At 45.8% G+C, this 23,160-nt stretch overlaps 1 protein-coding gene across 6 annotated transcripts in view; it reads right to left on the bottom strand.

The window, feature by feature from the left end:
- TPK1 (thiamin pyrophosphokinase 1) overlaps positions 1 to 23,160 on the bottom strand; it is a 453,486-nt gene that overhangs the window by 234,047 nt on the left and 196,279 nt on the right. For all 6 annotated transcript variants that reach the window (XM_030203717.1, XM_030203723.1, XM_030203748.1 and 3 more), the window contains exon 5: positions 8,751 to 8,823. In XM_030203717.1, the coding sequence (XP_030059577.1) occupies positions 8,751 to 8,823 (73 nt within the window). The remainder of the gene's footprint in view (positions 1 to 8,750; positions 8,824 to 23,160) is intronic.

Here is a 23,160-nt window from a genome sequence, read left to right as displayed (position 1 = left end):
CCAAACAGATTCTGCAGCACCGACTGCCCAAACAGACTGTTGCGTCGGGTATCCTGGTGAAGGCAGTAGTGAGATGTGAATGTGTGGACTGATGACCACGTTGCAGCCTTGCAAATCTCCTCAATAGAGGCTGACTTTAAGTGAGCCACTGACGCAGCCATGGCTCTAACATTATGAGCCATGACATGGCCCTCTAAAGACAGCCCAGCTTGGGCATAAGTGAAGGAAATGCAATCTGCCAACCAATTGGAGATTGTGTATTTTCCTATGGCGACTCCCCTCCTGTTGGGATCAAAAAACAAACAACTGGGCGGACTGTCTGAAGGGCTTCGTCTGCTCCACGTAAAAGGCCAATGCTCTCTTGCAGTCTACTGTATGCAATCTGCTTTCGCCAGGGCGGGTATGCGGACGGGGAAAGAATGTTGGCAAGACAATTGACTGGTTCAGATGGAACTCAGACACCACTTTCGGCAGGAAATTAGGGTGTGTGCAGAGGACTACTCTGTTGTAATGAAACCTGATATAAGGTGCATGCACTACCAAGGCCTGAAGCTCACTGACCCTACGAGCTGAAGTAACAGCCAAAAAGAAAACGACCTTCCAGGTCAAGTACTTCAGATGGCAGGAATTCAGAGGCCCAAAAGGAGCTTTCATCAGCTGGGTGAGAATGACGTTGAGATCCCATGACACTGGTGGAGGTTTGACAGGGGGCTTTGACAAAAACAAACCTCTCATGAAGCGAACAACTAAAGGCTGTCCAAAGATAGGCTTATCCTCTACACGGCGATGATAAGCACTAATCGCACTAAGGTGAACTCTTACGGAGTTGGTTTTGAGACCAGACTCTGACAAGTGTAGAACGTATTCAAGCAGGGTCTGTGTAGGACATGAAAGAGGATCTAGGGCCTTGATGTCACACCAGACAGCAAACCTCCTCCATTTGAAAGAGTAACACCTCTTCGTGGAATCTTTCCTGGAAGCAAGCAAGACATGGGAGACACCCTCTGAATGACCCAAGGAGGCGAATTCTAAGCTCTCAACATCCAGGCCGTGAGTGCCAGAGACTGGAGGTTGGGATGCAGAAGCGACCCCTCGTTCTGGGTGATGAGGGTTGGAAAACACTCCAATCTCCACGGTTTCTCAGAGGACAACTCCAGAAGAGGGAACCAAATCTGATGCGGCCATGGTTCCGCAGTCTTGCTTGAGTTTCAGCAAAGCCTTCCCTACTAGAGGTACGGGAGGATACGCATACAGAAGGCCTGTTCACCAATGTAGGAGAAAGGCATCTGACACTAGCCTGTCGTGGGCCTGAAGTCTGGAACAGAACTGAGGGACCTTGTGATTGATCTGAGTGGCAAAAAGATCTACCGAGGGGGTGCCCCACGCTCGGAAGATCTTGCGGATTACTCCCATGTTCAGTGACCACTCGTGAGGCTGCATTATCTTGCTCAGCCTGTCGGCCAGACTTTTGTTTACGCCTGCCAGGTAAGTGGCTTGCAGAAACATGCCGTGACGGAGCCCAAAGCCACATCTGGACAGCCTCCTGACACAGAGGGCAAGATCCGGTGCCCCCCTACTTGTTCGTGTAATACATGGCAACCTGATTGTCTGTCTGAATCAATTTGGTTGGACAGACGGTCTCTGAAAGCCTTTAGAGCGTTCCAGATCACTCGCAATTCCAGGAGATTGATCTGAAGACCTGTTTCCTAAAAGGACCAAGCTCCTTGAGTGTGAAGCCCATCTACATGAGCTCCCCACCCCAGGAGGGATGCATTTGTCATCAACACTTTTTGTGGATGAGGAATTTGGAATGGACGCCCCAAGGTCAGAATGGATCGAATCGCCCACCAATGCAGACAATTCCGGAAGTCAGTGGACAGTTGGATTACATCCTCTAGACTCCCCGCAGCTTAAAACCACTGGGAAGCTAGGGTCCATTGAGCCGATCTCATTTGAAGACGTGCCATGGGAGTCACATGAACTGTGGAGGTTATGAGGAGCATAATCGAACAGAAACGTCTATCTCCATGGGCGTTTATCTCCGAGAACGGGTCCGTGAAGGGGCGGACCGAAGCGTATTTTCGAAAAACATGGACGTTTATCTTTTTTTGAGCTGGGCGTTTTTGTTTTTCAGCGATAATGGAAACTGAAAGCGCCTAGCTCAAAAACGAATAACTCCAAGACATTTATTCGTGGGAGGGGCCAGGATTCGTAGTGCACTCTTCCCCCTCACATGCCAGGACACCAACCGGGCTACCCTAGGGGGCACTTTTACAAAAAAAAAAAAAAAGGTAAAACAGCTCCCAGGTGCATAGTACCCTTCCCTTGGGTGTTGAGCCCCCCAAATCCCCCTCAAAACCCACTGCCCACAAGTCTACACCATTACTATAGACCTAAGGGGTGAAGGGGGGCACCTACATGTGGGTACAGTGGGTTTGGGGGGGCGGTTTGGAGGGCTCCCATTTACCAGCACAAGTGTAACAGGTGGGGGGGGATGGGCCTGGGTCCACCTGCCTGAAGTCCACTGCACCCCCTAATAACTGCTCCAGTGACCTGCATACTGCTGCCAGGGAGGTGGGTATGACATTTGAGGGTGAAAATAAAAAGTTGTGAAACGGCATATTTTGTGGTGGGAGGGGGTTTGTGACCACTGGGGGAGTCAGGGGAGGTCATCCCCGATTCCCTCCAGTGGTCATCTGGTCATTTAGGGCACTTTTTGGGGCCTTATTCGTGGAAAAACAGGGTCCAGGAAAAGTGCCCTAAATTCTCGCTAAAAACGCATATTTTTTTTCCCATTATCGGCGAAAGGTGCCCATCTCTGATCGCCCGATAACCACGCCCCAGTTCCGCCTTCACCTCGCCTTCGACACGCCCCCATCAACTTTGTCCGCATCCACGACGGAGTGCAGTTGAAAACGTCCAAATTCGGCTTTCGATTATACCGCTTTATTCGTTTTTGTGAGATAAACATCTATCTCCCGATTTGGGTCACAATATAGGCGTTTTTCTATTTCGATTATAAGCAGGAAAGTGCCCCAGAAATCTCAACATCTGCTGAGCCGTGATCTGTTGAGACGCTCGAATTGTGGACACTAGGGACAGGAGGTTGTCTGCCCTTGTCTCAGGAAGATAAGCTCAAACTGTCTTCGTGTTCAACAGGGCTCCAATGAATTCCAACTTTTGAACTGGAGTGAGATGGGACTTAGGGTAATTGATTACAAACCCCAGTAGTTCTAGCACCTGAATAATCATTCGCATGGACTGCTGAGCGCCTGACTTTGAGGTGCTCTTCACCAGCCAATTGTCGAGATAAGGGAACACATGCACTCCCAATCTGCATAGCGACGCTGCGACTACCGCAAGGCACTTTGTTAATACTCTGGGCACAGACGCCAGATCAAAGGGCAGCACACAGTACTGAAAGTGCTGAGTTCCCAGCTGAAAACGAAGATACTTCCTGTGAGCTGGAAGGATCGAGATATGTGTGCAAGCATCCTTTAAGTCCAAAGCCAATCGTTCTCTTGAATCATGGGAAGAAGGGTGCCAAGGGAAACCATCCTGCACTTTTCTCAAACTAGAAATTTGTTCAGGGCCCTTAGGTCTAGGATGGGACGCATCCCCCCTGCTCGCTAAGTGCCAATGCTATAAAGGCAGGTCAGAACAGAACTGTCTTTATAGAATCCTTGAATAACACGCAATTTCACACCTAACTTTGGGCACAAGGACTTATAAACCCCATTACTGTCAGTTAGGAGGGAATAGCAAGTATTCTATAAAGTGTGTGCCTAAATCCTGGGAACACCCCTGACCCTCACATGCTCCTCTCCGGCCCCACCCCTTTGGAGCTGCAAGCGAGATAAGCTAGGCACGCAGGTTATAGAATAGTGGGAATAGTGGAATAGGGCAGATCCATGCATAGCTAATAATGACTGCCAATTAGTGTTTGTTAATGCCAATAATTGATTGTTATTACCAATTTAGCCACAGATCTGTGATCCACACCCAAAACTGCATGATCAACTTTATGAAACCTTTACAGAATCTGCGGGAAAGTCTTTTTCATACGTATGTGGCCATGCATAAAAGGTCTCTAATAAAATACTGATTGGCTTAAATGTGTGCAACATGTCAAAAAGGTGTGTACTTTGAACAAGTACTTATGCGGATTATAACATACTTTAATCAATATACATTCTTGTGAACTTTATGTGTCAATATTTCCACCTGCTCTCGAATGCAGGCACGGACGTGTAAACCTGTTGAAAGTGCTATTTCTGCTACATACAATATAATGCCAAAGTACACACCCTGTTATAAAACTACCCTCATAAAGCAAGTTTTTACAGGCTCTTGTAAAGCTGCATTTGAGTATAACTTAGTAACATAGTAGATGACGGCAGAAAAAGACCTGCATGGTCCATCCAGTCTGCCCAACAAGATAAACTCATATGTGTATACCTTACCTTGATTTGTACCTGCCTTTTTCAGGGCACAGACCGTACAAGTCTGCCCAGCAGTATTTCCTGCCTCCCAACCACCAGTCCCGCCTCCCATCACTGGCTCTGGCACAGACCGTATAAATCTTCCTTCCACTATCCTCGCCTCCCAACCACCAACCCCTCTCTTCCCCCACCTGCTCCACCACCCAATTTCGGCTAAGCTTCTGAGGATCCATTCCTACTGCATAGGATTCCTTGATGCATATCCCACGAATTTTTGAATTCCGTTACAGTTTTCATCTCCACCTCCCACGGGAAAGTAAGCAAACCACAAAACTGTCATTAAAATTGTCCATAGTACCTGAAGATTGGAGGGTGGCCAACATGATGCCGATTTTTAAAAAGGGCTCTAGGGGGTGATCCGGGAAATTATAGACCGGTAAGCCTGACGTCAGTGCCAGGCAAAATAGTGTAAACCGTAATAAAGAATAAAATTACAGCGCATGTAGACAAACATGGTTTAATGGGACAGAGTCAGCATGTGTTCAGCTGAGGGAAGTCTTGCCTCACCAATTTGCTTCATTTCTTTGAAGGCATGAATAAACAAGTGGATAAAGGTGAGCCAGTTGATGTAAGGTATCTAGATTTTCAGAAAGCAAGTTCCTCATGATAGACTCCTGAGAAAATTAAAGAGACATGAGATAGGAGGCAAGGTTCTGGCATGGATTAGGAATTGGTTATTGGACAGAAAACAGAGAGTAGGGTTAAATGGTCATTTCTCTCAATGGAGGAGAGTGAGCAGTGGAGTGCTGCAGGGATCTGTACTGGGACTGGTACTATTTAACATGTTTATAAATGATATGGAAATCGGAACGACGAGTGAGATGATCACATTTGCAGATGATACAAAACTATTCAAGGTTGTTAAAATATGTGCCGACTGTGAAATATTGCGGGAAGACCTTAAGAAATTGAAAGACTGGGCGTCCAAATGGCAGATGAAATTTAATGTGGACAAATGCAAGGTGATGCACATTGGAAAGAATAATCTGAATCACAGTTACCTGATGCTAGGGTCCACCTTGGGGGTCAGCGCTCAAGAAAACGATCTGGATGCTGTTGTAGATAATACGTTAAATCTTCTGCTCAGTGTGCAGCGGCGGCCAAAAAAGCAAACAGGAAGCTAGGAATTATTAGGAAAGGGTGGTGAATAGGTCCAAAAATACTATAATGCCTTTGTATCACTCCATGGTGCGTCCGCACCTTGAGTATTGCGTTCCGTTCTGGTCGCCGTATTTCAAAAAAAGATATAGGGGAATTAGAAAAGGTTCAAAGAAGAGCAACTAAAATGATAAAGGGGATGGAACTCCTCTTGTATGAGGAAAGGCTTGGAAAAGAGATGGATGAGGGGAGATATGACTGAGGTCTACAAAATCCTGAGTGGTGTAGAACGAGTAGAAGTAAATTGATTTTTTACTCGTTCCAAACGTACAAAGACTAGGGGACACTCGAGAAAGTTACATGGAAATACTTTTAAAACAAATAGAAGGAAATATTTTTTCACTCAACGAATAGTTAAGCTCTGGAACTCTTTGCTGGAGGAAGTGGTAATAGCAGTTAGCAGATCTGGGTTTAAAAAAAGGTTTGGACAAATTCCAGGCGGAAAAGTCCATAGTCTGCTATTGAGACAGACATGGGAAGCAACTGCTTGCCCTGGGATTTGTAGTATGGAGTGTTGCCATGATTTGGGTTTCTGTCAGGTACTTGTGACCTGGCTTGGCCACTATTTGGAAAACAGAATGCTGGGCTAGATGAACCATTGGTCTGACCCAGTATGGCTACTCTTACGTTCGTACCTAAAGTAAGTGCCTACTTTCCTTTACAGTATAGGCTCCAAATAAGCAACCTCTAGATGCCTAAACATGAACACTCCTTTATTGAATTGCCCTCTTTATGCTATTTTCTGCACCAAGTACACTTTTGCAAAATGACTTTCTGCCTTAGCAACTTTAAGAGAGGCCAAACTAATAAGAATAAGAAATCAATGCTTTTCCACATAATCATCATGATGTAGAAACATTTTCCTCTTAACTCATATTTTAAGTTTTAAGGCACATTAAAGACACAATTCTTTCTAGCTCTGTTCTTGGTTTAGATGCCAAGTTAAGATTCTATACATTTTATACTGTTATCACTTGTGTTCTAATTGGGCAACTATGGTGGGGTTTTATGAAGCTGAATAGTTAAAGATGTAGTAAAAGCAGTTAGCTTAGCAGGGTTTAAAATATTATTCGATACTTTCCTAAAAGAAAAACCCATATGCAACTAGGATGGACTTGGGAAAATCCACTGTCTATTCCAAGGATAAGCAGAACAAAATCTGTTTTACTGTTCTAGGATATTGCCAGGTACCTGTGACCTGGATCAGTCACTGTTGGAAACAGGATACTGGGCTTGATGGACCTTCGGTCTGTCCCAGTATGGCAAAACATATATACTTATTTAAGGATGTGGAAAGCAGAAGATAAATATGGATTTTAGGTTTATGTGTCGGCAGCGATATGGGTAATGTGAATCTATTTTTTGTTGAAACATGTATCAATTACTTCTGAGAGAATTCTGCACAAAGTTTTTGAAAATTCTTTGCACATATTTTAAAATTCTCAAAATTCTGCACTATTTGTAGCATTTTTGTACAGAATTCCCCCAACATAAGGCCTGAAATTCCCTCCTGCCTGTTCCCTCTTCAGGCTCCAATCTCCCCAGTTGCCTCTGTCATTCCAGCTGCAGTTCACTTTCCAACTCTTAGCAAGACCCCTAATTCTGTCTGCCCCCAAAGTCTTCTCTAACATGCAACACCTCCACCTCTCATTCTTCCTCCCCCAGGCACACACCTTCACTTCTCATTCTCTCTCGTCCTCACCCTGGCTATCATTGTATCACATCTCCTACCCTCCCTCATGGCATACCCTCAAGCTTGATCCTCTCCCCCATACCAATGGCACACACTCTCACCTTGCTCTGCCTGCCCCCCCCCCCCCCAATCCTGGTGGCACATTTCACATAGCTTTGCTTGCTCCCCTCCCCAATCTCTGCACACTCTCACTTTGTTATACCTGCTGCCCTCCATCCCCTGTCCCTTCCCCAATGTCCCTTGCACACTCAGCTTGATCTATTCCCCTCCCCCAATCCCCATGCCCACTCTCACCTTGCTTTGCCCCTATTCTCCATGGCACGCTCACCTTGCTCTGTTTCCACCCTCATCCCCAGCTCCATGGCACCTTGCTATGCTTGCTCCCCTCATCCCCACGGAACACTCTCCTCAGTCTCTCTTCCCCTCTCCCACAGAGATTACACAGCAAGAGGAAGAGGAAGTGAACCACTGTGCACATCGGACTACTTCCTCTTCCCTGCCAGCTAAGACTTGTCTGTATAGAGGCCAATGAAGATCATATAAGTATCTGAGTGGGTCCTGGCTGGCAGAGGTGGCCCAATTTGCAGTGGTTCACTTCCTCTTCTTCTTGCTGCACGATCCCTACCAGGGAGGGGAGAGAGATCAAGGAAAAACCCAATGCCGGCATCGTCACAGAATTTTGCACATCAAGTGCAGAATTCTGCACGTTGTGTGGAGGTAGGAAATCTCTATGTAAATTCTGCACAGTTGCGCAGAATTCTTCCAGGAAAAATCAATGTGCAATTGTGTATATTTAAATTATTTATGTGTGTCTGATTATCTGGCTCCTTTTTGCACAATATGTGAATTTTTTAAAAATTATTGATAAAACCAAAAGTGGTTTAAAAGTAAAAATAAATGCAGACAGTATGCTCTAAAGGTCAGAACTGAGCAAAGAAGGCACATACGTTTTGTTTTGTTTTTTAAATCACAATAGGTAATACTGCCTTTAGGACAGCTTTTGAAGCTAGCTCCAAAACAAAGCACAACAGAATATAACTTAGGTGTCCTTTTACTAAGCTGCAGCAAAAGGGGGTTTGCACTGGCATCAGTGTGTGATTTTGACGCGCGCGAGTAAAAGGCTGGGTTTTTTTTTTTTTAAAGAAATGGCTGTGCGGCAAGTGAAGCACGCTGTACGGCCATTTCGGGGGGCAGCGGTAAGGGCTCCAGCACTAACCCAGTGTAACCGGGCAATGATTACTGCTAGGTGAACACCGGCACTACAAAAATAAAAATATTTTTGTAGTGCCGGAAATGGCACACGCTGGGGGTAGGAACTACCGCCGGGCTGTTGTGGTAGCCTGGCAGTACTTCCAGTTTAGCGAGCAGTAAGCCCCCGTAGTTCTCTTCTGAATTACCTTCATTTTGTAGTATTCCTTGACATTTGACCTTATGGAATCAAAGTCCCCACTAATGTAATCGGGCAAGAATCTGAAAGAAACACATGAATATCATGAGTATAACCACTAGAATGAAGACCCCATTCTTCATTCACTATGATACCGTTTACACAAGAGAAGTCAAAAGTGATTATAATAATCATAAAAAATATATTGTATCTTGTCTAATATACACCCTCATACACTTTTTTGGCAGGTTTAGTATGTATACATTCAAAGTAAAAGTCTAAGTTATAAAATCTAAAGCATAAAATTAATTTTTAGAAATTAAGATAAATAGTAAAGGAAAACCATGAAAAAGCTTTATTACGACTCATCTTCATATCTTTGAAAACATGTGTGCACTGTTGCACAGATTTTCATTTTAAAATAATATCATTAGCATCCCCAAAACAATATAGGTTGAGCATGATGGAACCAGCAATTTCATTCAAGCAAAGAGATGCTTTGTTTTTTCCCATTGTGCTTTATGAAACTCATTTTATATTTAATTTATTACTGCAGAGAAGACCTCTAACAATGAATGCAGGTTACAGTAGCCTGGCTCATAAGGGGGGGATTTGCATGTAGTTAATTTCAAAATGCATACGTGCAAATATTAAATAGAGATAAAACAAGTAGCAATAGTACAGAATATAGATGTTTTCTAAAGCAGGGATGGAGAAACTTGATCCTCAAGGGCCAAAATGCAGCCAGGTTTGTTTTTTTTTTTTTAAGGACATCCATCACAAATAGAAATCCTGAAATCCCAACTAGATTATAGCCCTCAAAGTCCAAGTTTTCTTCCCCTGTTCTAAAGCTTAAAATTCCTAATTCAATCCAGAAACCTCTGTGTAATTTATGATACAGACTTGTGAGTCTCAATGATAATTTAGCCATTTTTGAATTTTTGATTTTTTCTTCTTTGTTTTGTTTTTGCCATTCAGCCAGCTGCACATACATTCTCCTGAAGATGCCGACTAAGGCAAAACATGGACCATGTTGAGAATACATTAAATGGAACCAGTTTTTCTTGAGATGCTAAAGGATAACTATATTTTAAGTTAAGAATTTTGATTCACAATTAGAAACTACATTGGTATGAGGCTATTATTGTAAAACAATACACTTCATTGATCCTGGACCGTGAGTAGCACACCACCTTAGTGGACCAACAGCAGCACACCAACACCTCAAGATAAGTAACACTGTTTAAGAACTTTCATAATTTATGACATTAAGAAGCTTAAACCTGCAAGTATGTCATGTACAGATAAGGAAGGAAGAGATGACTTTGGTGCTATGACGGTTGAATGGTGACATTACATTTGTTGAAGACTCCGGTCTGTGTAGTGCACCAAAAACAAACTGAGCACTTACCACAATTATAATTTTTTAATAATTTTTTTTTGTTTTGTTTAGTAAAAAGAATAATTTGTTTAGTTTGCAATTATACAGATGTTTCTGGATTAAATTAGGAATATTAAGAAACAGGAAACCCAGATGAAGAGGTAACCCAGTATAAATTATTGAAATACCTCTAAAGCTTAAAATGTCATACACTGAGGGGTATTTTTGATAGTGCATCTAAGTTGAACTTTGGGTGTTTTGTGCTAAACATCCAAAATCCAAATACACTCATTTTCGAAAAAAGAAAAAAGTCTTATCTTTTTTCAAATATACCAATTCAAACAGCATTTTGTATTTTGTGCATTTATCTTTTTAAGCCATTTTCAAAAAAAAAATCCACACAAGTTAAAAATGCACAAAATCAAGCCATTGGGATGTAGGAGGAGCCAGTGTTTTTAGTAGACTGGCCCCCCAGACATCCCAGAAAAGCAATGGGACACCCTAGAGGGCACTTCTGTGCACTTCATAAAAATGCTCCCAGGTACACATCTCACTTTTGCTCCCTTATTTTGTCCTGAGTCCTCCAAAACTCACCCAAAGCACACTGTCCTCCCACTGTACACCACTACAACAGCCCTTATGGGTGAAGGGGGCACGTATATGTGGGTACAGTAGGGTTTGGGGGACTTTGGAAGGGGTCACAGTTTCCACCACAAATGTGACAGGTAGAAGGAGATAGGGACCTGAGTCTCCTACTCCATACTGCACCGACCACTACACTACTCCGGGGACCTGCATTCTGCTCTAATAGCCCTGACTTTAACATCTGAGGCCGTCATAGAAGCTGGTAAGACAAATTTTTAGTCATATTTTTGGGAAGTGGGAGGGGGTCACTGACCACTGGGGGTTATTAAGGGGTCACCCCTGATTCCTTCCAGTGATCATCTGATCATTTAGGGCACCTTTTTGTGACTTATTCATTTTGAAAACATTTTAGATCAAAATGTTGAAGTTTCAGCCCTAGCCATTTGTTTTGTTCCATTATGGCTGTAAAATGCCCAAGTGTTAGGCACGCCCTAATCTCACCTTCAAAATGCCCCCAATATGCCCCCATGTGAATTGGATGAACTACAGATGAATTGCACAGCGTCTGCATAATTTATTTTATTTATTTATTGCATTTGTATCCCACATTTTCCCACCTATTTACAGGCTCAATGTGGCTTTCAGAGTGTGGTTATGACATAATCATTTCATGATAACAGGTACAGTGCTTAATGTTTAAAGATTAGGTAAGGGAAGATCTACAGAATCATTTCATGATAACAGGTACAATTGTTGATGTTTGAAGGTTAGGTAAGGGAGGATAGACGGAAGGTGTTAGGTAGGATAGAGGTGAACTGTAATAACTGTGTGGATTGTTGAAGGGTTTGAAAATACCAAGTTGGATGTTTTGAAAAGAAAAACAACCAAATGGTGATATATGACACTTTTTGGATGTTTTTTTCTTTTGAAAATGAGCCTCATTGTATATGTTAGCAGAAAATCCAAACGGTCCACCCAGTCTGCCCATTTTTACCTGTTTACTATGCAGTAGCAGACTTTCCATTATTTGTGATCTTCTCTCTCTCTCTCTCCACACTATTAAGCTTCCTTTGTACCTATCCTGGACAAGTTTGAATTCTCAAATTGTTTTCGCTCCTATAAACTTCACTGAAACTCTGTTCTAGGTGTCTATCACTGAAAAAGAATTTCCCTTGTTAAGCTTCATCCCTCTGCAGCGTCTCAGTCCTGGCTGATCAATGAATTGAAGCACTGGCATCTCTAGAAGGTAAAATTATGTATCATACCTGATAATTTTCTTTCCATTAATCATAGCTGATCAATCCATAGACTGGTGGGTTGTGTCCATCTACCAGCAGGTGGAGATAGAGAGCAATCCTTTTGCCTCCCTATATGTGGTCATGTGCTGCCGGAAACTCCTCAGTATGTCGATATCCAAGCTCCGTCCGCAGGACTCAGCACTTAGAGAATTACACCCACAAAGGGACACTCTGCCCAGCTCACCACCGCCGAAACGGGGGAGGGGAATTAACCCAGCTCATCCCCACACAAGTGGGGGAGGGGAATCCGTCCAGCTCATCCCCGCGGAGCGGGGGAGGGACGCCACCCCGCCGATGCGGGGGGATCTGGCTTATCCTGCAACCGCAACCACGGGAGGAGCTGACTGACCCTAACACCGCCGAAACGGGAGGGGTACAAAGCTGCCCTACAGCCGCACGAAGCGGGAGGGAGCGCCGGCAGAATTTATGTCTCAATCCAGCCCCGTAAAACGGAGGGGAGAGGAATGCAGCAGCTCACTGTAACACAAACTCGTCTCAACTCTTGAAGAATCCAATTGAAAAAACTTGAACACGAAGTCCTCCTGAACAGGAACTGAAGACTAAACTTGAATCTGAAATGCAACCAGAATAGAAACAGTACAGATATCTGGGAGGGGCTATGGATTGATCAGCTATGATTAATGGAAAGAAAATTATCAGGTATGATACATAATTTTACCTTCCATATCATCATGCTGATCAATCCATAGACTGGTGGGATGTACCGAAGCAGTACTCACCCAGGGCGGGACATAGAAATCCCTGACCACAACACTGAAGCTCCAAACCGGGCCTCCACCCGAGCAGCCACAGTCAAGCGGTAATGCCTGGAGAAGGTATGGGCCGATGCCCAAGTTGCCGCCTTGCAAATCTCTTCCAAGGAGACGGACCCGGCCTCTGCCATCGAGGCCGCCTGAGCTCTAGTGGAGTGAGCCTTCAGCTGGATAGGCGGCACCTTCCCCGCGGCCACATAAGCCGCTGCAATGGCTTCCTTGACCCATCTTGCCCCTGTAGGCTTAGCAGCCTGCAGACCCTTACAAGGACCTGCCAACAGGACAAACAGATGATCCGACTTCCGGAAATCATTGGTCACTTCCAAGTATCTGATGATGACTCGTCTCACATCCAGATATTTGAGAGCAGAGTATTCCTCTGGGTAGTCCTCCCTACGAAAGGAAGGGAGACAGAGCTGCTGATTCACATGGAAGCGAGAAACAATCTTGGGCAGGAAGGAAGGCACTGTGCGAATAGTCACTCCTGCCTCAGTGAACTGCAGAAGTGAGTGCCTGGAGCTCGGAAACTCTTCTGGCTGAAGTGATAGCCACCAAAAAGACTGCTTTCAACGTCAGGTCTTTCAGAGATGCCCTCGACAAGGGTTCAAAAGGCGGCTTCTGCAAGGCTCTTAGCACCAGGTTGAGATTCCACGCAGGCACCACTGAGTGCAGAGGAGTGCGCAGGTGATTAACTCCCTTGAGAAAGCGCACCACATCAGGCTGCGAAGCCAGGGAAGCACCCTTCAGGCGGCCCCTGAAGCAAGCCAGAGCCGCTACCTGGACTTTAAGGGAACTGAGTGACAGGCCTTTCTCCAGACCTTCTTGCAGGAACGCCAACACTGAAGAAATTGGAGCCTGCTTCACACCACGCTGCAAAGGTACGCCAAACCCTGGCGTAAGCAGTAGAAGTAGAGCGCTTCCTCGCTCTTAGCATAGTGGCGATGACCTTGTCTGAGAAGCCCTTCTTTCTCAGACGCTGCCGCTCAATAGCCAGGCCGAAAGACCAAAGGGGGAGGGATCCTCCATCACCACGGGACCCTGATGCAACAGGCCCTGCTCCACTGGCAGCCGCAGAGGATCGTCCACTGAGAGCCTGACCAAGTCCGCATACTAGGGACGTTTGGGCCAGTCCGGACCCACCAGGATTATCCGGCCTGGATGCTTTGCCACCCGGTCTAGCACCCTGCCCAACATGGGCCAGGGCGGGAACCCATAGAGAAGCTCCTGTGTCGGCCACTGTTGGAGAAGAGCATCTACTCCCAGGGATCGAGGGTCTCGTCCTCTGCTGAAAAAGCGCGGCACTTGGCAATTGGCCGATGACGCCATCAGATCTAGGCTCGGCTGGCCCCAGCGCTTCGTGATGTCCAAGAATGCCTGAGCAGATAGCTGCCACTCTCCGGGATCCAAGGTATGGCAACTGAGAAAGTCCGCCTTGACATTCATGACTCCGGCAACGTGGGCCGCTGACAGCTGTTCCAGGTTCGCTACCGCCCACTGGCATAGATTCATGGCCTCCTTGGCTAGAGGGGCGCTCTTGGTACCTCCCTGGCGGTTGACATAGGCCACAGCCGTGGCATTGTTCGACAGGACCCGTACTGGCTTCAACGCCAGTACCGGGATGAACTCCAAAAGCGCCAACCGAATGGCTCTGAGTTCCAGGAGGTTGATAGACCACTTTGCCTCTGCAGGAGACCAGAGCCCCTGCGCTATCCTTCCCAAGCAGTGGGCTCCCCAGCCCGACAAAGAGGCGTCCGTCGTGACGACAATCCACTCCGGGGTCACCAGAGGCATTCCTGCAGACAACTTGTCTGTCTGCAGCCACCAGCTCAGCGAATTGCGCACTGCTGGGTCCAAGGGAAGGCGCACAGCATAATCCTCCGACACCGGAGTCCAGCGCTGCAGCAGAGAGAGTTGTAGTGGTCTCATATGAGCCCTGGCCCAGGGCACTACTTCCATCGTGGCCGTCATAGAGCCCAACAGCTGCACATAGTCCCAAGCCCGAAGAGGAGAGGCTACTAGGAACTGGTCCACCTGAGCCTGAAGTTTGACAATCCGATTGTCTGGCAGGAACACTCTGCCCACTTGGGTGTTGAATCAAACTCCCAGATACTCCAGGGACTGAGTCGGGCGCAGCTGGCTCTTCTCCCAGTTGATGATCCACCCCAGGGAGCTCAAAAGAGCAATCACCCGGTCCACAGCTTTGCCGCACTCTGCATAAGAGGGGGCTCGGATCAACCAGTCGTCCAGATAAGGATGGACTTGTACTCCTTCCTTTCGCAGGAAGGCCGCGATGACCACCATTACATTGGAGAAGGTCCGCGGAGCAGTAGCCAACCCGAAAGGGAGGGCTCTGAACTGGAAGTGTCGGCCCAGGACTGCAAAATGCAGAAAGCGTTGATGAGGAGGCCAGATGGGAATATGCAGGTACGCTTCCTTGATGTCCAAGGAAGCCCAGAACTCCCCTGCCTTCACTGCCGCTATAACAGAGCGGAGAGTCTCCATGCAAAAGTGCCGCACTTTCAAGGCCCGAATGACCCCTTGAGGTCGAGGATAGGCCGAACAGAACCTCCTTTCTTTGATACCACAAAGTAAATGGAGTAACGTCCCTTGCCAATCTGATTTTCTGGCACCGGAACGACCGCACCCAGGCGTATCAGGTTGTCCAAGGTCTGCTGCACTGCCACAGCTTTGACCGGAGACTTGCAGGGAGAGAGTACAAACCCATCTCTTAAGGGTCGGCAGAACTCTAGCTTGTAGCCGTCTCTGATGACTTCCAGAACCCAAGCGTCTGAAGTTACCCTGGTTCACTCGCCCAGAAACGAGGACAGGCGTCCTCCAATCTGCACTGGGCCATGGACCAGGGCCCCGTCATTGGGTACGAGACCCTGGGGGAGGACCGGAGGGCGCACCTCCGGGACGGCGGTCTCTGCGAAAGGAATGCTGCTTGGGGGAGAAGTTCCTTTGAAGGAAGAGGGGGCAGAGGAGCCCGACTTGCCCGGGCGGTACCGATGGGCTTCCTGAAACCGTCCTCTGGCCCGAGCCCTGACCTCTGGTAACCTCTTGCCCTTAGACGTGCCGAGATCGGTCACGATTTTGTCCAGCTCGACCCCAAAGAGCAGCTTGCCTTCAAAAGGGAACTTAGCCAGGCGGGACTTAGAGGCGTGGTCCGCAGACCAATGTTTCAGCCAAAGTCAGCGCCGCGCAGAGACTGTCTGAGCCATACCTTTAGCCGAGGCTCTCAAGACATCATACAGTAAGTCTGCCAAATAAGCCAAGCCCGATTCCAGGGCCGGCCAATCAGCCCTCAAGGAAGGATCCGAGGGGGAAGCCCGCTGCACCATCGTCAGGCACGCCCTGGCCACATAGGAGCCGCAAACTGAGGCCTGCAAACTTAAGGCAGCCGCCTCGAAGGACGACCTTAAAGCCACTTTCAATCTTCTGTCTTGGGCGTCCTATAGGGCCGTGCCACCTTCCACCGGCAACGCCGTTTTCTTAGTCACCGCAGTGATTAAAGAAACCACGGTAGGCCAAAGAAAGGCCTCACGTTCACTTTCAGGCAAAGGATAGAGGCGGGACATAGCCCTAGCCACTTTGAGGCTCGCTTCCGGGACATCCCATTGAGCCGAAATTAAGGTGTGCATGGCATCATGCACGTGGAAGGTTCTAGGCGGGCGCTTCGTCCCCAGCATAATGGCAGAGCCAACAGGGGCTGAGGGAGAGACGTCCTCTGGCGAGGAAATCTTCAAATGCTCATGGCCTGCAGAACAGGTTGGGCAAATCCTCTGAGCGAAAGATCCGCGCTGCAGAGGGGTCATCCGCTCCATCCGAGCGGGAATCCGTCTCCTCCAAGGAATCCCAAAGGACTGTTGGGAGAACTCAAATACGCTGCCCTCATCTACATCAGAGGAAACAGCGTCCTCTAAGGCCTGGGAATCCACCCGAGGGCGTTTACTTCCAGGGGCCTCAACCCCGTTATCGGACAAGGGAGAAGGGGCAGCGTTTTGCATAAAGAAGGCCTGATGCAGCAGCAAAATAAACTCGGGGGAGAAACCCCCCAGACTGTGTATTTCAGCAGCCTGGGCCACAGCCCTAGACACACCCTCAACCGGCGCTCGCAAGAGCGGGGGAGCAACATGCTGCGCATCCAAGATGGCGTCCAGCGCGACACTCCGCGAAGGAGCCGCGCGGGAAGAACGGCGCTTAACTTTAGCCGCTTTTTTGCCGTCGCCCAAATCAAGGGCGGCCATGGCATGAACGTCTCCCAGCTCAAGGGTGGCCCAAGAAGAAGCCGTCCGAACAGAGTGGCCGGCCAAGATGGCGGAGGCGAGCAGCGGGGGATGGGCGTTTATGGCGGGAAAAACCGCCACGCCGCAGGAAGACCCGGGACACTGACCGGCCTCCAAACTGACACCCAACAAGGGCGAATCAGACTTTAAAACCCCCGCATCCCCGCTAGGAGCGCACACGCGGTCCGGGGAGCGATTCTTCGCGCCCTCGCCCTCCGACGCCATAGGCCACGTGGAGATCAATCAGGGAACCCCCTGCCCGCTATAAAAAGGTAAAAATTACCTGCTTCTCGCTCCGAGCTGTAACGACCTGGTGTCCCAGTGAGTAGCTGCAATAAACGTTTAAATAAACGTCGAAATAAACACCCTTAAAGACGTCCAAAAATTTTTTTTTTTTTAAAACGGAGCCAGCGGGAGGGGGGAGAAAAGGAGGGACCTGGCACCACCAGGTTTGCACTTGCTCAAGAAGAGCCCTCAACCCCAGGCACTCAACAAAACCTAAAAATTAGGCTTGGAGGCCTAGCCAGAGCTGCTGCTGTGTGTGACCACCACCTGCTGAGATAGAGAACATACTGAGGAGTTTCCGGCAGCACATGACCACATATAGGGAGGCAAAAGGATTGCTCTCTATCTCCACCTGCTGGTAGATAGACACAACCCACCAGTCTATGGATTGATCAGCATGATGATATGGAAAAGTATTTGTGGAGGTAATAGAGGTGGCAAACCAAGCAGGGTGGAGTGGGAGTTGAAGGAACTAAAATGACATTTCTACATATTACAAATCTCTCCTACATTTAAATAAGCTATAAAACATACTGCAAAAAACATTCCAACAACCTTTCATAAAAAAAGAAAAAGAAACCTATCAATTTCAGACAGTACAATGCACTCTAGTTAGGTACACAACCTCAGGATCGAAGTTCAACTTGCATATAAATGGAGTGTGCAGAAAACTGTTGTGACTCGTTGTGAACTGTGTCTTAGTTACCACGTGTTATGAATCACACAGCCAGTGTAGAACCATTTATTTACTAGGACAGTAGACAATTTTATAAAAACATCAATTAGACTTACCACACGTAAATGAAGTCAAGCCACTAGCAGTTTGATAACAAGCAGAAAAGAAATCAGTAATTGTTCTGTCCTCTGACAGCCTTTCCCTGATTGTAATGTGGCTCTGGGGTGGGTGTGACACTTTTTCTGTCATTCTCACTGCAGAGTCACATGAGCGTTGCATTGTGGGGGGTGTAGTTATCAGGCAATGTGACTTCACTAGCCTGTCTGCATAGAACTGTTATATGATTGGTTATGCTGTTACTAGTTGGCAGATGGTTTTCCCCTGCTCTCTGGGTCAGATTGTGCCCGGACCTTTTTCTGTTCCTCTTTAGTCTGAGGTAGGCTCCATTTGTTAGACAGTACAGAACCCTTTCCTGTGTTACCCTCTGTTAGAGTACTTAGTTTTTACCTTGAATATATCTTACTAAAAAAGATATTGTACTTCATTCAACCAGCTCTGAGCTAATGGTGTTTTCAGAATCAAGGAGACTCTTTGCCATTGGGGCAGAACCTCTGATCTACAGTTGACTGTGAGTAAACATTATGTTATTCAAATAAAGGACTTTCAGAGAGATAGAGTCTTCTTCAGGTGTGAACTGGTGTACTGAGCTAATACATCAGGATATAAGACTTAGAAGCTACAAGTCTTAAGAGGCCTGAACAGTAATAGTACAGTGTTCTGTCTATTCGTGTTGTAAACCAGGGCCAGCAGGTCATAAAAACGTACATAGCTCTGACACCCATTACCCTCAAGGTAAGCTCACTTTACTAAACTCTTCTATAGTGAGTCTCCTTTCACCATATATTTAGTCAGTTTAAACCTAGTATTCCGCTACCAGAAAAAGACTCCAAACTCTTAATCCAATTGTTTTCTTTAATACAGTGGATCACAAATAAAACAAAGATAGCACACTTACAGTGAGATGTGATGGAATAAGGGTTCTGTCATTACAGTTTGAGTCCATTCTGTGACTAACCCTTCTGATACAGAGAGGGGGCTGGGTGGAGAACAGCTTCACACTGCTGGTAATGTTTAAATACTTAAAAGTAAAAACAAAATCACCATGAATTTCTAAGGCTTGGGAAATCAAGCAGTAGGATTACTGCCTCAGCACGGAGAGGCTCAGGTCTCTCACCATGCTGGCACTCTAGAATGCTGCCTTCTTTCTCTTCATGAGAACCAGACAGGCAGGTAGGCATGCATTTGATAGGAGGAGGGAATCTGCTCTTCTCAGCATGCATACAACAGCCAAGCCAACTAGAAAGGTTCCATAAGGCACTGGGAACAGAGTACAGGTACTCAGAAAGGACCCATCACCCAAGAACTACAAACTTCAGAGAGTTCATTATACATACATACATACATAATACTTACAAATACATATGGAAAATGTAATCTATCACACACAGACAACAAGATCTGCCCCCACTCCCTGTCTGGTATTGGTAGATATTACTATTATATTTTTCAGTCATTACTAGTTTAGGTATGTAAGTTCATTTATATCTGGATCTTTGTTTTTTGGCAAACTTCTTGTTGTCTCAGGCTCTATGTTGTATAGGCGACCTCTTTCTTGTTGTCTCACAGGAGCTGAAATGAGAGACAGACAACACAAAACAAGACAACATAAAAGAGAGAGAAAAAAAATCTCTGAGTCTCTGGAGTGGGCAATAATCCACAGAGTTCAATGTTTCTTTGTGAGGTATGTGGATCACTGGTTCAGTGATGAATGGTAAAGCAGTCCGGGGAGGTGTCGAAATTCCCAGGTGCTGCCAAGTTGTCATTTATTATCTCCAAGTCTGCATCTCTGATGGCAATTTGATGACAGGTATTTGCTCGTTCATCAGCTGGTTGATGAAATGAAGATCAATATGTATGAGGTGTGCTATGGCACTCCTGAGTGTTACCCAGTTTGAGAAGACAGAGAAGCGATGAACTCCCAAGCCACTTTTAAGAGCAGAATCAACCCAAAAGAGTTCTCTGCAGCTGAGGACATGTGGTCAGATTTTAATTCTGTCAATCATGCTATCGCCATCAATTGGGCCACTAGTACAGTTCTTGTAGCACAACTGGCTAGGTTTTGGTCAGTTGGCATATAATGCCACTGGTCTGGTCATGTTAACTTTCGTATATGCTCAGCTCTATTGCTGATATATGCATAGAATCTCCTGGTCTGTTTATAGACATAGTCCAAGACTACTTTACAAACGGTGTGAAAATTGACTGTCTACATGAATGTCCATTTCACTCAGTATCAGCTCTGCTATCTCTGTGGCCAGTACTGCTCCACACAATTCTAGACATGGGCTGTGGTGCTAACTTGGCCTTGCTGAAGGTAAAAACCCATGTGAGATATTCCTTCTGCATCTGTTACTTTCAAGTAGGCCACTGCAGTCATGGCCTTCACAAAAGTGCCTGAGAAGATGCAAATCTCCTTACAGATGGCAGTACTGAGTGGCACAGGAATCTATGTATGAGGAATTTGGAGCTGTTCAAGAGTTTTTAGGAATCTTTCCATTTTTCTCATTATCCCATTTCTTGTGGTAGTGGGTCATCCCAACCATCAATATTTTAGGACAGTTCTCTTAACAAGGATCTTCACTGAATGGTGACTGGAGCCACAAACCTCAGGGGTCGAACAGACTGTTGACTGTGGAGCAGAAACCTCAATGAGTAAATGGTCTATCTTAACTTGAGACTTGAAAGGTAAAGGCATCTTTTTTTAGGTCCCAATGTTATCCAAAGCTTCGCTGGACTGGAGGTGTATCTACTCTCAGGTCTAAATCTTTTAAGTCTTTAGCATGATCTTCTGTAGGAACTGCTTCCATTACTTTGACACTGTTGGAGGCAATTTTGTGAAGTCTCAGATTGGCCTCTGGTAGCACTGTTTGTGTTCTTTTTAACAGGTAAGCGGCTTCTTCGGTTGGTAAGGACTTCAAACCATCATCCAGTCTCTTTTTACAAAATGTCCGGTGTCTGTGCCATATTCTGTTTCTCGGGCTGTCCTTCTGTGCCTATTGCTGGTGATCGACTGACACCAAAGACATGGACTTGCATTCTCAATTCCACAATTTCACTACTGATGTTGTTGTCGTGGTACCACAGGAATCTGAAGTAGTTTTTTAGTCTGGTTGTAAAACAAAACAGTAGAGCATCTGCTGTATGTCAGCTGTTATTGCAGTTGGTTCTTTTCTGAAGCAGATTAAAACCCCTAATAGGCTGTTGATCCAGTCAGGACCAGAGAGGGTACATTGAGTGAGATTCATTGGAACTGAGCAATGGAATCAAACAGTTCTGATCTGACCTGATTTCTGCAGGTGGTACACACTGAAGGTATGTAGGAACCAACACTATTCATTTTCTGTTAAGAGTAGAACTGGTTCTCCATGGTCATCAGCCAACATGTCTTGCTTGTATGAAAGTTTATGAAATGCTGCTTAGTCTCTGGTTTCCTGAGTTTTTTTTACAATGAAGTGAGTTGAGACAGAGATTGGTTTCTGTTAGGGAGTTGAGGAGTCATGGTTTGGGGTGAGCCCTTGGACCACAATCGGTTGTACCCCGACTACCCAATGCAGGGGTTAGGTGGGCCATTGACGCTGGCCAGACAGTCAAGGCCAGGGAGTAGGCTGGAAGCAGGTAAATGCCGCAAACAGGAACAAGACTAGAACACAGACTGGAACAGAGTGGAGGACAAAGACTGGAACAAGGCTAAGGACAGAGACTAGAACAAGGCTGAAAGAGACTGGAGAAAGGCTGGAAAAGAAGACTGGAACAAGGCTGGAGGAGAAGACATGAGCAAGGCTGAAACACACACTAAACATGGATAGAGGACCTGACCTGTTGCAAAGGTGTTGAGACGGAGCACAGCTGCCTGTTTCTCAACATGCTACATCTATATTAAGTCCATATTTATTCAGCAGACAGGTACAATATTCCTATTCACTTGCTAATATTTCAAAATGTCCCCCCCCCCTTTTTTTTTTGTTTTTAGATATCTAATATCACCAGTATTATATTATAGGCATAGGTTGTTACATTAGACCACCATGTATGTCTCTCTCTCTCTCTCTCTCTATTTATATATTTATATATATTTGTTTGTTTCATTTGTATCCCACATTTTCTCACCTATTTGCAGGCTCAATGTGGCTTACATATAAACATACATATATACACACACACAAACAAGCTTTAATGCTCCCAAGCACACACAGCTCCAGGCTGAGAGTTCTCTGGCTTGTCTCCAGGGATCCCACTATAATGCTTTCCAAGGCAAGGAGGGAGGTAGCAGCCCACTGCTGGCTGAAGCCCACAAGCACCCCTTGTCATCCAAAATCCCAGAACTGCCCCAGTCTTGCTGTAGCAGGTACATTGCCCACTTGCTGGAAATATAGCAATACAGATTGGCTTCCTGGTGTCACCTGCACATGTAGGTAAGGTAAGCAGACTGTCCACTGGTCTGGACAGGTCTGGCATATACAAAGAAAAACACACATTAATGACATTAGCCTTGTTAGTAAATGGCGCTCCCCATAAGAAAATATTTCTTTTCAGAGAGAATATGGATGCATGTAACACTCTGCTGGTGAAATTATAAAAAATAAAACTCCTAAACAAGATATCCCAGAGGCCTAATTTTAAAATTAAAAGAAAATGTCAAACATGTCAGACATTGACAAATAATTAGCTTTCTAAAATTGGATGTCTGTGGATTCAAAAATAATGACAAGAAACTTATTTATTGGAAAAGTGCAGCATCTCGTGGCTCATAATAGCTTTGAAAAATGTGCACACAAAATCCTAAGTATTATTAATCTGCAGTTAGTATCACAAGTACAAGTCTTGCAGCTGCATCGTAAATACTTCTGTTTGTGAAGAGTTCTTGGTCATTTGTTGCACTTTTCGGTTGAAAACATGTTAAGTCATTTTCTTACAAAATATTGTTCAGCCTCCTTAAATAAATGACTTAAATAGCAACTTAGTAACAGCATTAATTCAAAGGAGAAATTTAGTTATACTTGTTAATTTCCTTTCCTT

The sequence above is a fragment of the Microcaecilia unicolor genome, chromosome 1, assembly GCF_901765095.1.
Source record: "Microcaecilia unicolor chromosome 1, aMicUni1.1, whole genome shotgun sequence".
NCBI lineage: Eukaryota > Metazoa > Chordata > Amphibia > Gymnophiona > Siphonopidae > Microcaecilia > Microcaecilia unicolor.
The sequence above is the reverse complement of the archived record's forward strand: the minus strand, read 5'-3'. Positions and strand labels throughout refer to the sequence as shown.